Below are 12,321 nucleotides of genomic sequence, written 5' to 3' on the forward strand. Positions count from 1 at the left end.
TGATTGGACACATGATCTGGCAACCAGAATTATTTGATTTTTTGAATCTGCGGTCTTTTATTTATTTATTTAATAAGTCTCCCTTTGGGTTTGAGGGGAAAGGAGTATCAGCTGAAACCCAAATCCTATCCAGTTTCTCTTGATGACTCCATCTCTGCTTTTTGCTTGTTTGGGTTCCTTCTGATGACTCCAATGCAGGACTGCACTGATTTAGTTTTCCATTTGATTTGAATTGAATTCATTTTAATCCCATTCAGAATTCAATTGAATAATAATAATAATACTAACTCGCCGAAACCCCGTCACAGACGGATTCCGTTCATTCAACCACCCTCACCAGCTCACCCACACTTGAGGGACATGGACTGGACAGGGCATGCTTGCCCCCGCCTACTCATCCCCCGACCCTGCCCCATTCCCCCCCCGCCTCCCACCCCCGCATTCAATTTGCTTACCCCACCCAAAAATTTAATTACCCCGGCCCCGCCCTGCCCCGCCTCTTCACTCCCCACCCCCCGTCTCTTGATTCCCCACCCCACTCGCCCACGTGGCCCCCTTCCCTCTGTCCACCCCCTCACACTCAACCCCGCCTAATTCACCCCAGCCCCCGCCCACTCATCGCCCCTCCATTTCCCCCCCCCCCCACGTCTCCCGCTTTCAATTTGCTTAACCCTGTCCAAAAATTTGCTTACCTTGCCCCCCACCTCTTCACTCCCTGCCCCCATCTCTTCATCCTCCGCCCCTGCATCTTCATCCCCCGCCCTCGCCTCTTCACTCCTCGTCCCCGTCTCAACGAAAAGTGTTTATTCTGCTTCATAGTTGAAAGTTGACTATTGCCACTATGTGCGATGCACTCTTACAGGTACGAAGTTTCTTTCAGTCCAGGTCACAGTACCGAGAAAAACGTGACGCGACCGCGAGGAGGAGCACAAAATTGGTCCTTCAGTATTAATATATAGAAGATACAATGTTTCTTGTTACATTTTTTGGTGTCAAATTCACATTCTGAGGTAGTCAGCATGTGCAGAAGAGGGTTTTACATTGCAGACGCTATTTTCGAGGAGTAGAATTACACCTCTCAGCGGTGACGGTCTGTCGACGACAGACGTAATGACGTCAGCGAATGACCGATGATGTCATGACGTCCTGACGCCTCTCAGCGGTGTGATCACACGTCGCCATGTAAACGAATGTAAAACGAAAAGTGTTTATTCTGCTTCAGATTTGGAAGTTGACTATTGCTACTATGTGCAATGCACTCTTACAGGTATGATGTTTCTTTCAGTCCAGGTTGCAGTACCGAGAAAAGCGTGAGGCGGCAGCTAGGCAGAGCACAAAATTGGTCCTTCAGTATTAATATATAGATACTAAACATCATGGGTCAGGGTCAAGTGTCTGATCAAAGTGGTGTTGCATTCAAAGCAGGACATCTTGGTACCCGGTCATCACGACCCGCAGTTATAAAGTGGTAGTTTTTTTCACATCATGTTATGTCTTATTAATTACGTAACACACCAGTGCACAAACACCACACAAAATACACTACACAAAACTACACAAACACCACACAAAAGTCCTGGCAAGGGTCTACAATCTCTGACTTCTCTGTTTTTTGTTTTAAATTGTGATTTAAGGGTCATGGAGAAGCTAATTGTGCATTAATTACAATCGAGAAAAAGCGAACAAGCAGACAAACATTTACTTTACAAGAACATAAGGATGCCGAGATAGTTTCATTGTCTCGGGGGCACAATTCTGAAAGGGTTGCCTCTTCAACGCAGAGTACTTGAATGGCTCACTTTCCCAGAGCTGGTACTCATTTTAGCAACCTCAAAAGGATGACAGGCTGAGTTAACCCGCCTGGTGTTATTTTAGAATGGCATGGGCTTGAACTCAAAAGCTTAAGATCTTAAGCCAGCCGCCTCAATGGTCAAGCCAAAACAGGCTATGAGTATGTCAATTACATACTGTACATACCATTAGAGTACGAGTACATCCATTAAGTACGTACTATTAAAATGCGAGTACATATGTTAAGTGCATACTATTGGAATGTGAGTATGTCTAATAAGCACTTATAACAACGTGAATATGTCGATTAAGTACATACAAGGTGAGTGTCTTTCTTTTAAGTATGAACTACAATGTGAGTAAGTATATTAAGTACACAGTTTGAATGTACTTATTGCTGTGAAGGCACTCTTGCCACATACACGTTGTAAACCACTTTAGACCCTGAAATTATGGCTGTATCAATTTAGCCAGTTACTTTAGCTTCAGAAAAGATTGTATTTCACTTTAAATTTGTATTGTTTCCCTCCCCATATGGTGGATAAAAAGCTTGTCGATATACAGTACGATGCAAAAGTTTTGGTTATTTTCGGTTTTGTGGTGCTATTCTCCATTAAATATTTGCAGGAAGATAGAAGTGTGCAATATCGGCAGTTAATAATTCAAATTTCTCCGAAAATCAATTTAATATCACAGTTAACAAGTATACAAAATATACTAGGAAATTGAAAAACTTTTATTTATTGTATATATTTTATATTAGCAGGGGCTACCTGGCACTGCTGGGGCAGAAGGGGGTGGTTGGAGAGGGGGGGGCGGGATACCAGGCGCTGCCTGGTTGAGTGAACTTTTCCCAGCAGTGGTTTCTGGACATGTTAGACATTTAAAAGTTATGGAGTTATTGGCCTCATGGTGGTTACTGTTTGCCTGTGGGCCAGTGTCAGCACTGCCTGACCCCAGATACCAAGACACACTTTATTGCAACCTTTGGTAGCCTCAAAACAGATGTCAAGGCTAACGTCTGATCGCTAACAGCCTTGGACAGATTCTGAAATATACACACCCAAAATTTGGGGCCTATTGCTGCTACGATTTGGCCATGAAATAATAATGTACCAACACACAAACAAATGCATGGACAAACAAACACACAAACACTTGAAAATATTTATATAGATTATTATGTGCAAGTAATATCCACTTAACATAAAGAGAATATGCGGGAAACCGTTTGTGGATTTTTGTAGAGTAAATAAAAATAAATTATTGAAGTAATAGACACCAATTATATTAATGTGAATTACAAGAAACTACAATAAAAGTTGCAAATGAGTGAATATGCAAAATTATTTTCTATCCGCTTGTTCCCTTGAAAATCCATGAGTGGGTTAAAAATGGCACCAAGGAAGCAACTTTCAACAGAAGAGTGTGAAGATCCAAACTATGCGAGAAGAAGGGCACATTATGAAGAAAATAGCAGAAAAGTTGAAGATCTACAAAGGTGTGAGGTACACTTTGCATTGTCTGAAAGAAACTGGATCGGTACAAGAGAAGAAAAGGCCAGGAAGACCCAGAGGAACCTCCCCAAGGCAAGATAAGCATTTGAAGTTGCTCAGCTTACACTATAGAAGAAAATCAAGTCAGCTGACAAATTAAATGAGAACAGGCATGAATATTAACCACTTGTCCAGCACTGTGTACAAATGGCTGATTGCAGCAGGTCTCAATGGTGGAGTTGCAGCAAAGAAACCACTGCTGAAGCCACAGAATAAGGTGAAAAAAACCTGAAATTTCCAAGGCAACACCAATATTTGGTGCCTCAACAATGAAAATGCATACTCTGGTCTGACGAATCGAAGTTTTAACTTTTTGGATCTAAGAGATGCCAGTTTGTATGCCAAAGACCTGGAGAACATCATGCCACAATGTTACAGCTGACTATGAAACACAGGGGACTCTCTGTGACTGGCGAGAGTTGTACCTCAGATTTTGGTGGAGGAAAACGTGCTAAAATCAACAGGATGCTAACAAAAGAGAAGTGGAAGCAGATACTGTAGCACCATACAGTTCCTAGTGGAAATCATTTAATCTGAAAAGGATCAATTTTCCAACAAGATAATGATCCAAAAACAAACTTCCAATGTGGTAAAACAGTATTTCGAGAATGAGGTTACAACTGGTGTGCTCCAAGTGTTAGAATGGCCACCTCATAGTCCGGACACGAGCCCGATTGAGGCCATATGGGATTACCTGGAAACAGAAAAGAACAAGAGGAACCCAACAAACCTTACAGAACAGTGGAATGTACTACAGGATATTTGGCACAATATTCCTGCAAGAGTGCTTCAGTCGAATGTAGGAAGCATGGGTAAATACAAAGTACATCCGTGCAGGTTTGACGGTCAGCTCAGATACAAAACTTGATGCAACCGAGTGTTAATTAATCTTAGGCGACTACGGAAAGGGAAAATATAATTTAAATTGAACTTAAAATAACCGCGCGAAGCCGTGTTGAAGTCAACAGACCTCGTGTTGCCCAATAAATAGGGCCAGATGACAGAGGTAACGAGAAACTAGTTGGTCGAATTAAATATTCTTAATAATCCCGATGAAACCCATTATATATTATAGCCGTCTGATGCTTCCTCAAGGCCAATCAACCAATCGGTCATTTTGCACGTGATGACCCTGTAACCTTGACCCCGAGGTGAAAATGTGAAAAATGGCTCAGACGATGTATAGAGAATAACTAGTATTATCATCGTGTCAAGTTAGAACTCAATCGGCCGAGACGTCTAGGAGGAGATAGAAAAATAAAATCGTTGACGGACGGACGTCGAACGGTTATATTAGGTCAGCGAGCTGACCTAACAAGTGATGGCAATATGGAAGGCAAAGGACAGACATACGAAGTATTGACTGATACTGCACTATAAAATGACACTATTCTTGTTATTTACTGAAGCATTTTGTTTCACGCACATTTATAAAGGCTGTTAATTTCTAATAATAAACACAAATAATTATCACTGATAATATGCTCAATTTACCCGAACGACTGAAAGTATTAAATCAGTGGAATAACCCAAACTGTACAGTGCTGTATATTGTTACGGATCTGGTGTCACGGATAAAATGGGGAAGGATTAGAAGTTATTTCACAGTCCATTTTGGAATAAGTGTGATATAATTCCTGTGAGAGATAAAATGTGTCGAGCACGTATTTGGAGAGCCCTCTTCTCCCCCACCCCAGGGTTTGTGTCTAAGCTTCGCCTCCCCCACCCTCCTCACTACAATCTTAAACTTTTCCCATCATCTATCTGTGCAAAAACAAAACGTGCGACCGTTACAACAACAAAAAACCGTGCTTGCTTGTTTGCTTGATGCCTCTACTCAACAAGGGATGAGTATGTCTTCAGTCTTAAGTATATACGACAACGTGAGTATGTCTATTAAGTATGTCCTTCAACGTGAGTATGTCTATTAAGTATGTCCTTCAACGTGAGTATGTCTATTAAGTATGTCCTTCAACATGAGTATGTCTATTAAGTATGTCCTTCAATGTGAGTATGTCTATTAAGTATGTCCTTCAACATGAGTATGTCTATTAAGTATGTCCTTCAACGTGAGCATGTCTATTAAGCATATTTTAAAACATAGTTACCCCCGCCACTGAAGTTGGACGGAGGTTATGCTTTCACCCTTGTTTGTCTGTTGGGTTGCCGAAATAAGTGACCCTTATTGTCAGTAATTCTGTCTGTTTGTTTGGATGTTTGTTTGGATGTTTGTTCGTTTGTTGTCAGCATAATTGGTAGTAAATGTAACGGATTTTGACCAAACTCGGGTGGTAGGTACATCTTATGACCAGGTGCTTTGGAAATTGTGATGGTTGCTAGGGACGCTTTGGTTCCCTAGCAACAATCGAAAAACCTTCAAAATCGGTACTGTTCACGCGAAATCAATTCCGAAAGCCATTATCCCACGTTGGGTTATGAAATTTGGCACGAATGATCTACAGGTGATGCTCTATCAAATATATTCCGGTTTTTGTGATATATGGAATACTTTACCCGCAGCGCCCCCCTACAATTAAGGTATGCGCGAAAATTGGCGAAAATTGAAGGCCCCCTCGCGACAAGGTGAGTGCATCGATATGAATGAAAATTTGCAGGTTCATGGTACTCAATGAGGACTACAACTTTGCCTCAGGACATATTGACCGATTTCACTTAGGTCAGGGGTCAAAGGTCAATTAGTGCAAAAATCGATAATATGCGAGAGCTGGAGGTGCCTTCACGCCAAATGCTACTCCTCCTATGGTTATGGTCGGATGGTCATGAAAATTCACACTAATCGTCTGGAATACATTGTGCACAAACAATCGAGCCGGATTTTCGATTTAGATCTTTGTTCACCCACAGCACCCCCTCGAACTTTGGGAATTTCCGATTTCAAACCGCATTTTCGGTACTTTTCATTCAAATGGATACTGAGTAGTTATCAGTAGATGGAACTGGATGAGATTTGATATGCATAATCTTAAGGTGATTCCCTTTCCGCTATATGACATCCATTTTGCTCTATATCTTATAGTTTCCATGCTCGGCGACCCATCGCCGCCTACCGGCTTGTCTGTCTGTCTGTGAGTAGGGTATCTCAAAAAGTTGTGGACAGATTTGGACGAAACTTGGTGGCAGGTTAGATGTGTGACAAGGATGAATTGATTCGATTTTTATGACGATCTGGATCTGGAGACTAGAATTTTTTAAGTGATTCTTCACCATTGAGAGATTGGGTCAAAAACCGTATATAGCATGATATCTCAAAATTTTGTTGACGGATATGGACATAACTTGGTAGATGAGTTGGGTAGGTAACAAGAAGAAGCTGATTAAATTTTGGTTAAAGTCCAGATGCAGCTCTGGCCTATCAGTGGGATACAAAATGTAGACTGTTCAGCCTAGTAGAGGTATGCACTCTACCGAGTGCAATTCTTGTTATTGTTGTGAAGGTGCTCTTGCCACATACAAGTAGTAAACTAATTTATACCGAGAGACTACTGCTGAATCACTTTAGTTGTTCAGCTTCAATGTAGATTCTACTCCACTTCAAATTTGTATTTGATACCGAGCCACAGGGTAGGTAAACAGCAAGTGATTTCGATAAAAATCATGGAAGTTATGAAAATAGTATTTGTTTGCCAGAATCTATATAGCTCAAATGCAAGAACAGTCGCTTCGCTGTCAGGAATACCAATCTTTGCCTAATTGCTAACAAACAACTGGTTGTTCTTAATGGGGGGAAAAAAATTAGGCGGCGTGTAGATACCGGCCTAGCTGTACACCCATGGAGCAAGGAGGGATATTCCTCACAGCCTTTTTAGATGCTGAATTCTTAATAATGTACAACAACACACAAAGAGGAAAATCAAAATAAATAAATATATTCTCACCTTCCCCCTCCCCCTTCTCTCTTTCTTATTTTGATCAAATTGTCTGGTGTACGTATTAGGCACGGGCTATGCCAGGAAACAAATTCTCATTGTGTGCATGTGCAGCACATTATATGCTGCATCTACCTATATGTATGCATGCGTGTATTGCTATGCTGTGCTGTGAAGGGGGTACCGTTCTTGCTTGATTAGTGGTATCCCTTAAAGGATAATTGTGGACGGATACACACATGCATGCACACTGAGACTGAGCTGCTTTTGTCTAGATAATTTAGCAATTACCTCATCTACATAAAATGATATCTTAGCTAATGTATAAGAAAAAGGTTGTTTGTGTTTTCTTGCAAGTCTGAAGTCTATTTATGATTATGTCTGATCGTGCTTTTTATTCCTTCATAAGTTATTTCTGTACTGTAGTGAATAAATTTCTTAGCTATTATCTCAACATATTTCTTCGTTAAATAATTGTAAAATTTTAGCTCCAGTTAAAAGTGTCTTTAATGTTATGTGATCTCTCTGTGGCAGTGTGTCGGGGCCCCTTGGGTCTACAATCTGGGCTCATCAAGGACAGCCAACTTACAGCCTCTTCGTCAGATGGTGAATTTTATCAATATATTTTTCTACAATGCTCCTCTATCTTGAATACATCTATGGACTAATAAAAACTTTGAAAGTCTTTTGTTAAAACTAACTTTCTACATGTATTGTCTCTATAAAATCAATTTTAACATTGTAACCCATTTATAAAGACGAGTTACGTTCCTTGGGACCTAAGTCGTTCATATTTTTTATATTAAAAGATTAATACAAGTTGATAATAAATACTCTGGTGAGTATGCATACAGTGCCTCCAGAAAGTCTACACCCCCTTTCAAAATTTTCACCTTTTGTTGCCTTCAATTTTTACCTTTTGTTTCCTTCTTGCCTGGAATTAAATTGCATTAAATCAGATTTTGTTCCCCTTTATTTGCGCATTGTAACCGACTTCCAAGTGAAAAACAAATTCTACAAATTTCAGAAAATTAATTAAAAATACAAAACTAGAATATATTGGTTGGATGAGTGTCCACTCCCTGAGTTAATACATGGTGGAAGCACCTTTGACATCAATTGCAGCTGTGAGTCTGTTGGGATTGACTATCCCTTGGAGTACTCTACCATCTTCACACACCTTGATTGGGCAATATTTTCCCATTCTTCTGTGCAAATCTGTTTGAGCTTAGTCAAGTTGTGTGGGGAGTATTGATGGACAGCAATCTTCAAGTCATGCCACAGATTTTCGATTGGATTTAGGTTGGGGCTCTGACTGGGCCCCTCAAGGACATTTATATTTTTGTTCCTCTGCCACTCCAGTGTAGCTTTGGCTGTGTGCTTCGGGTCATTGTCATTCTGAGAAGTGAACTTCCATCCCAATTTCAGTTTTCTTGCAGAGGGCAGCAGGTTTTCCTCCAGGGTTTCTCTGTATTTTGCGCCATCCATTTTCCCTTCTATCCTGACAAGTGCCCCAGTCCTTGCTGATGAGAAACATCCCCATAAAATGATGCTGCCACCACCATGCTTCTCAGTAGGGATGGTGTTCTTTGGGTCATGTGCTGTGTTGGGTTTGTACCAAATGCAATGTTTTGCATTTAAGTCAAAAATTTCCATTTTGGTTTTATCAGACCACAAAACTTTTTGCCACATGGCTTCAGAATCTCTTGAGTGGTTTTTTTTGCAGATCTCAAATGGGACTCAAGGAGGTCTTTTTTGAGTAATGTTTTCCTTCTTGCCACCCTTCCGTAGAAGCTAGATTTGTGGAACGCTTGGGATATTGTTGTCACATGCACACTGTGACCAGTCTTTGCCATAAAGGGCCTGTAGCTCTTTCAAAGTTGCTATTGGTCTCTTGGTGGCCTCTTTGATCAGTCTCCTCCTTGCTTGGTTATCCAGTTTGGATGGACAGCCTGATCTAGGCAGGGTCTTAATTATTGTAATGATTTCTTAATTATTTCTTAATTATTGTAATGATTGTGCTCCAAGGGATATTCAACGCCTTTGAAATATTTTATACCCATCCCCTCATCTGTGCCTTTCCACAACTTTATCCCAGAGGTCTTTTGAAAGATCCTTGGTACTCATGGTTGAGTCTTTGTTGTGAAATGCACTCCCCAGCAGAGGAAACCCACAGGAACAGCTGATTTTATTCTGAAATATTCAGAATCATGACAATTTAACACAGGTGGTTCCAATTAACTTGGTGTGTGATTTTGATTGAAGGTGATTGTTTACACCTGGGCTAATTTACAATTGCACTTATTCAACCAAGATATTCTGGTTTTGTATTTCTTTATTAATGTCCTGAAATTTGTAGATTTGATTTTCATTTGGAAGTTGTGGGTTACGATGTGTAAATAAAAGTGGCAAAAGTCTGATTTGATGCAATTTAATTCCAGGCTATAAAGCAACAAAAGATGAAAAATTTGAAAGGGGGTGTAGACTTTCTATAAGCTGTGTATAGGTATTTACATGTTAATTTACTATCAAGTATAGATCGCATGTACACTCACAAGAGATGGTTGTGAAGCTTGCTAATAGTGTGGTGGGGTTATGGGGACGAAGGGGCAGGTTCGTCTGCCTCTTTATCTGCAGATGAAACTGAAGGTTAAACTAGATGTGTGGACTTTTGTAGCTTCTCTTCCTCTTTCGTTTGACCTTGAAGAATTTACCAAAGGCTGTTGCACTGACTTTCTTTTCTTCTGCTGATAAAGGCCCTTCTAACAGTTAATGGCACAAGCCACGAGCTAAGCAACTTGGGAACTGTGGTCTCTCCACAGATCACGCTCACTGAAAATGTCCATTGCTTCTTTGATAAATGGAAAAGCCTCTGACATTCGTTTTCGAGTTAAAATGCACTGAGGTGGTGTTTCAACAGCAATAACTTCATCAGCTCGCTATCATTCTTGGTCCATTTAATCTTCATTTGATAAACATTCACTGTGTGATGCAAGTGACACCTTCACGTCAGCCTCGTCCACCTCATCAAAACCGTCTTCTTTTGCAATGTTGATTATATCCTATTGAACCTTTGGGATGACAAATTCAAACCCCTTGAAATCACAGGCACAATCAAGTGAACATTCCTCCAAATACCATTCGTGCATGACGGTGTAACTTAATTCATAACTTAATTCCATGACACGCCGCACGGACAAACGAACAGAGCGAAACCGCTGAGTGAAACCGCTTACACTGTGACAAAGTAATTCGCTTGGTGCATGACTCAAAATCGGACGTCACAACATCGCGACTTAAATGCAAAACGTTGTGACTGTTCGGGAATCTTTGTTTCCTACTTGATCAAGGGCCTTAAAGCGAAACAACATTAACTATAGTGATGTTATATGGGTCTGGTGTGTGTGTGTGTGTGTGTGTGTGTGTGTGTGTGTGTGTGTTTTTGTGTGTGTCGTTGATTGGTATCTACATATGCAAGTTTCACGATGTGGAATGGAGTCCTCCCACGGCAGGCTCATACTGTCCATCTCCATTTCAGTCAGGGGTCACGATTCATGGCCCAAGCTGTGAAGTTTTCTGTTCTCAAAGTTTGTGCCGAGGGTTATCTTCAGGATAGTCACTGAGTCCCAGACAGCTTCCAACTGTAGTTCGTTTGTTATAATATTCCCAGGGATGGTTTATAGCTCACCTGTAAAGTAGTTCCAGGGAGCTGATGGGATGGCGTGTCGTCCGTCCGTCTGTCCATAAATACTTGCAACATCTTCGCAGAAACTACACAGATGATTTCAATGAAATTTAACCACAACCTTCATCACCCATGATGGCATTAAAAACGGGGTCTGAAGCAGGCCCGTGCAAAGCTGGTAATAGGCCCAGGCCACATGGGAAATGTAGGCCCCCATTTTAAACTACTCATGAAGTATTTTTGTAATCAGTGCTAAATACATATGACTAACACTTTCCAAATGCGTGTAATTGGTCTTACACAGTCATTTCTCTGTCCACCTTGTCTTTGACATTTTAAGCAGTAAGACAGGAAGGTGTTCTTTCAGTATCTCCCACTGCTGAGGACTTGAACTGAAGACATTGAACATTTTCTGTATGGTAGTCCCATGCCAACTGGCCCACCTGACACCCCCCCCGTTCTGTCCTGGCCTGTTCTGAAGGGGTCTACAGAGGGAGTTTATGGGGGGGGGGGGTGGGATGGGGGGAGTGGTCTTAATCGATACACATAATGACGATGAAACTTCACGACAACCTTTATCACCCATGACGTACCAAAGTTTGTTCATGACATTACAAAAATCTGCTCAAAGGGGATTTAAGGGGAGTTACCCCCCAAAATATGTATTTGCTTTCTTCTCCAAAACTACACAAACAATTCCGATGAGAACTTGACCACCATCTTCACCACCCATGATGTACTTAAGTTTGTTCACGACATTAAATAAAATTTGCATCTAGAAGGGTCTATGGGGAGAGGGGGCTTGCTCCCCAAAATATGCATTTGCTTTCTTCTCAGAAACTACACGCAATTCCGATGAAATTTGACCACCATCTTCACCACCCATGATGTACCAAAGTTTGTTCATGACATGAAAAAAATTGGGGTGGGGGGTTGCCCCCCAAAATTTGTATTTGCTTTGTTTTCTGAAGCCACACACACAATTTCGATGAAACTTGACCACAACCTTTATCACCCGTGATGTACCAAGGTTTGTTCATGGCATTAAAAAAATCCATAGGTATTTACTTTCTTCTCCCTTATATATTTTGTGGGTCATCCGAGCCTGCCAGTAGTTGCTTGATTATCTTATCCAGCCACTACCAAGTGAGTGCCCTTGGGTATTGCCCCTATGTTTAAAATATCTGTAAGGTTCTTTGGCATCATTACTGGAGGTCCAGCTATCACTGGTACAACTTTGGCATTCTTCAGCTTCCAGGATCTTCTCACTTCATTCTTGAGGTCTTGGTGTTTGGTCATTTTCTTTATTTCTGCATCGTTTAGTCTAAAATCACTGGTCACTAAAATCACTACCAAAATCACCAATCACTGCTCACCTTCACTCTTTCATTCCTCTTTTTTC

The 12,321-nt window shown here is 41.0% G+C and overlaps 1 protein-coding gene across 3 annotated transcripts in view; it reads left to right on the forward strand.

The window, feature by feature from the left end:
- Window positions 1-12,321, forward strand: part of LOC147031243 (venom prothrombin activator pseutarin-C non-catalytic subunit-like) — a 460,275-nt gene that overhangs the window by 316,281 nt on the left and 131,673 nt on the right. For all 3 annotated transcript variants that reach the window (XM_085860320.1, XM_085860315.1, XM_085860319.1), the window contains one exon: window positions 7,769-7,840. In XM_085860320.1, the coding sequence (XP_085716446.1) occupies window positions 7,769-7,840 (72 nt within the window). The remainder of the gene's footprint in view (window positions 1-7,768; window positions 7,841-12,321) is intronic.

The sequence above is a fragment of the Eptatretus burgeri genome, chromosome 2, assembly GCF_056783735.1.
Source record: "Eptatretus burgeri isolate ZD-2024b chromosome 2, Ebu_testis_v1, whole genome shotgun sequence".
In the NCBI taxonomy this organism is placed as follows: Eukaryota; Metazoa; Chordata; class Myxini; order Myxiniformes; family Myxinidae; genus Eptatretus; species Eptatretus burgeri.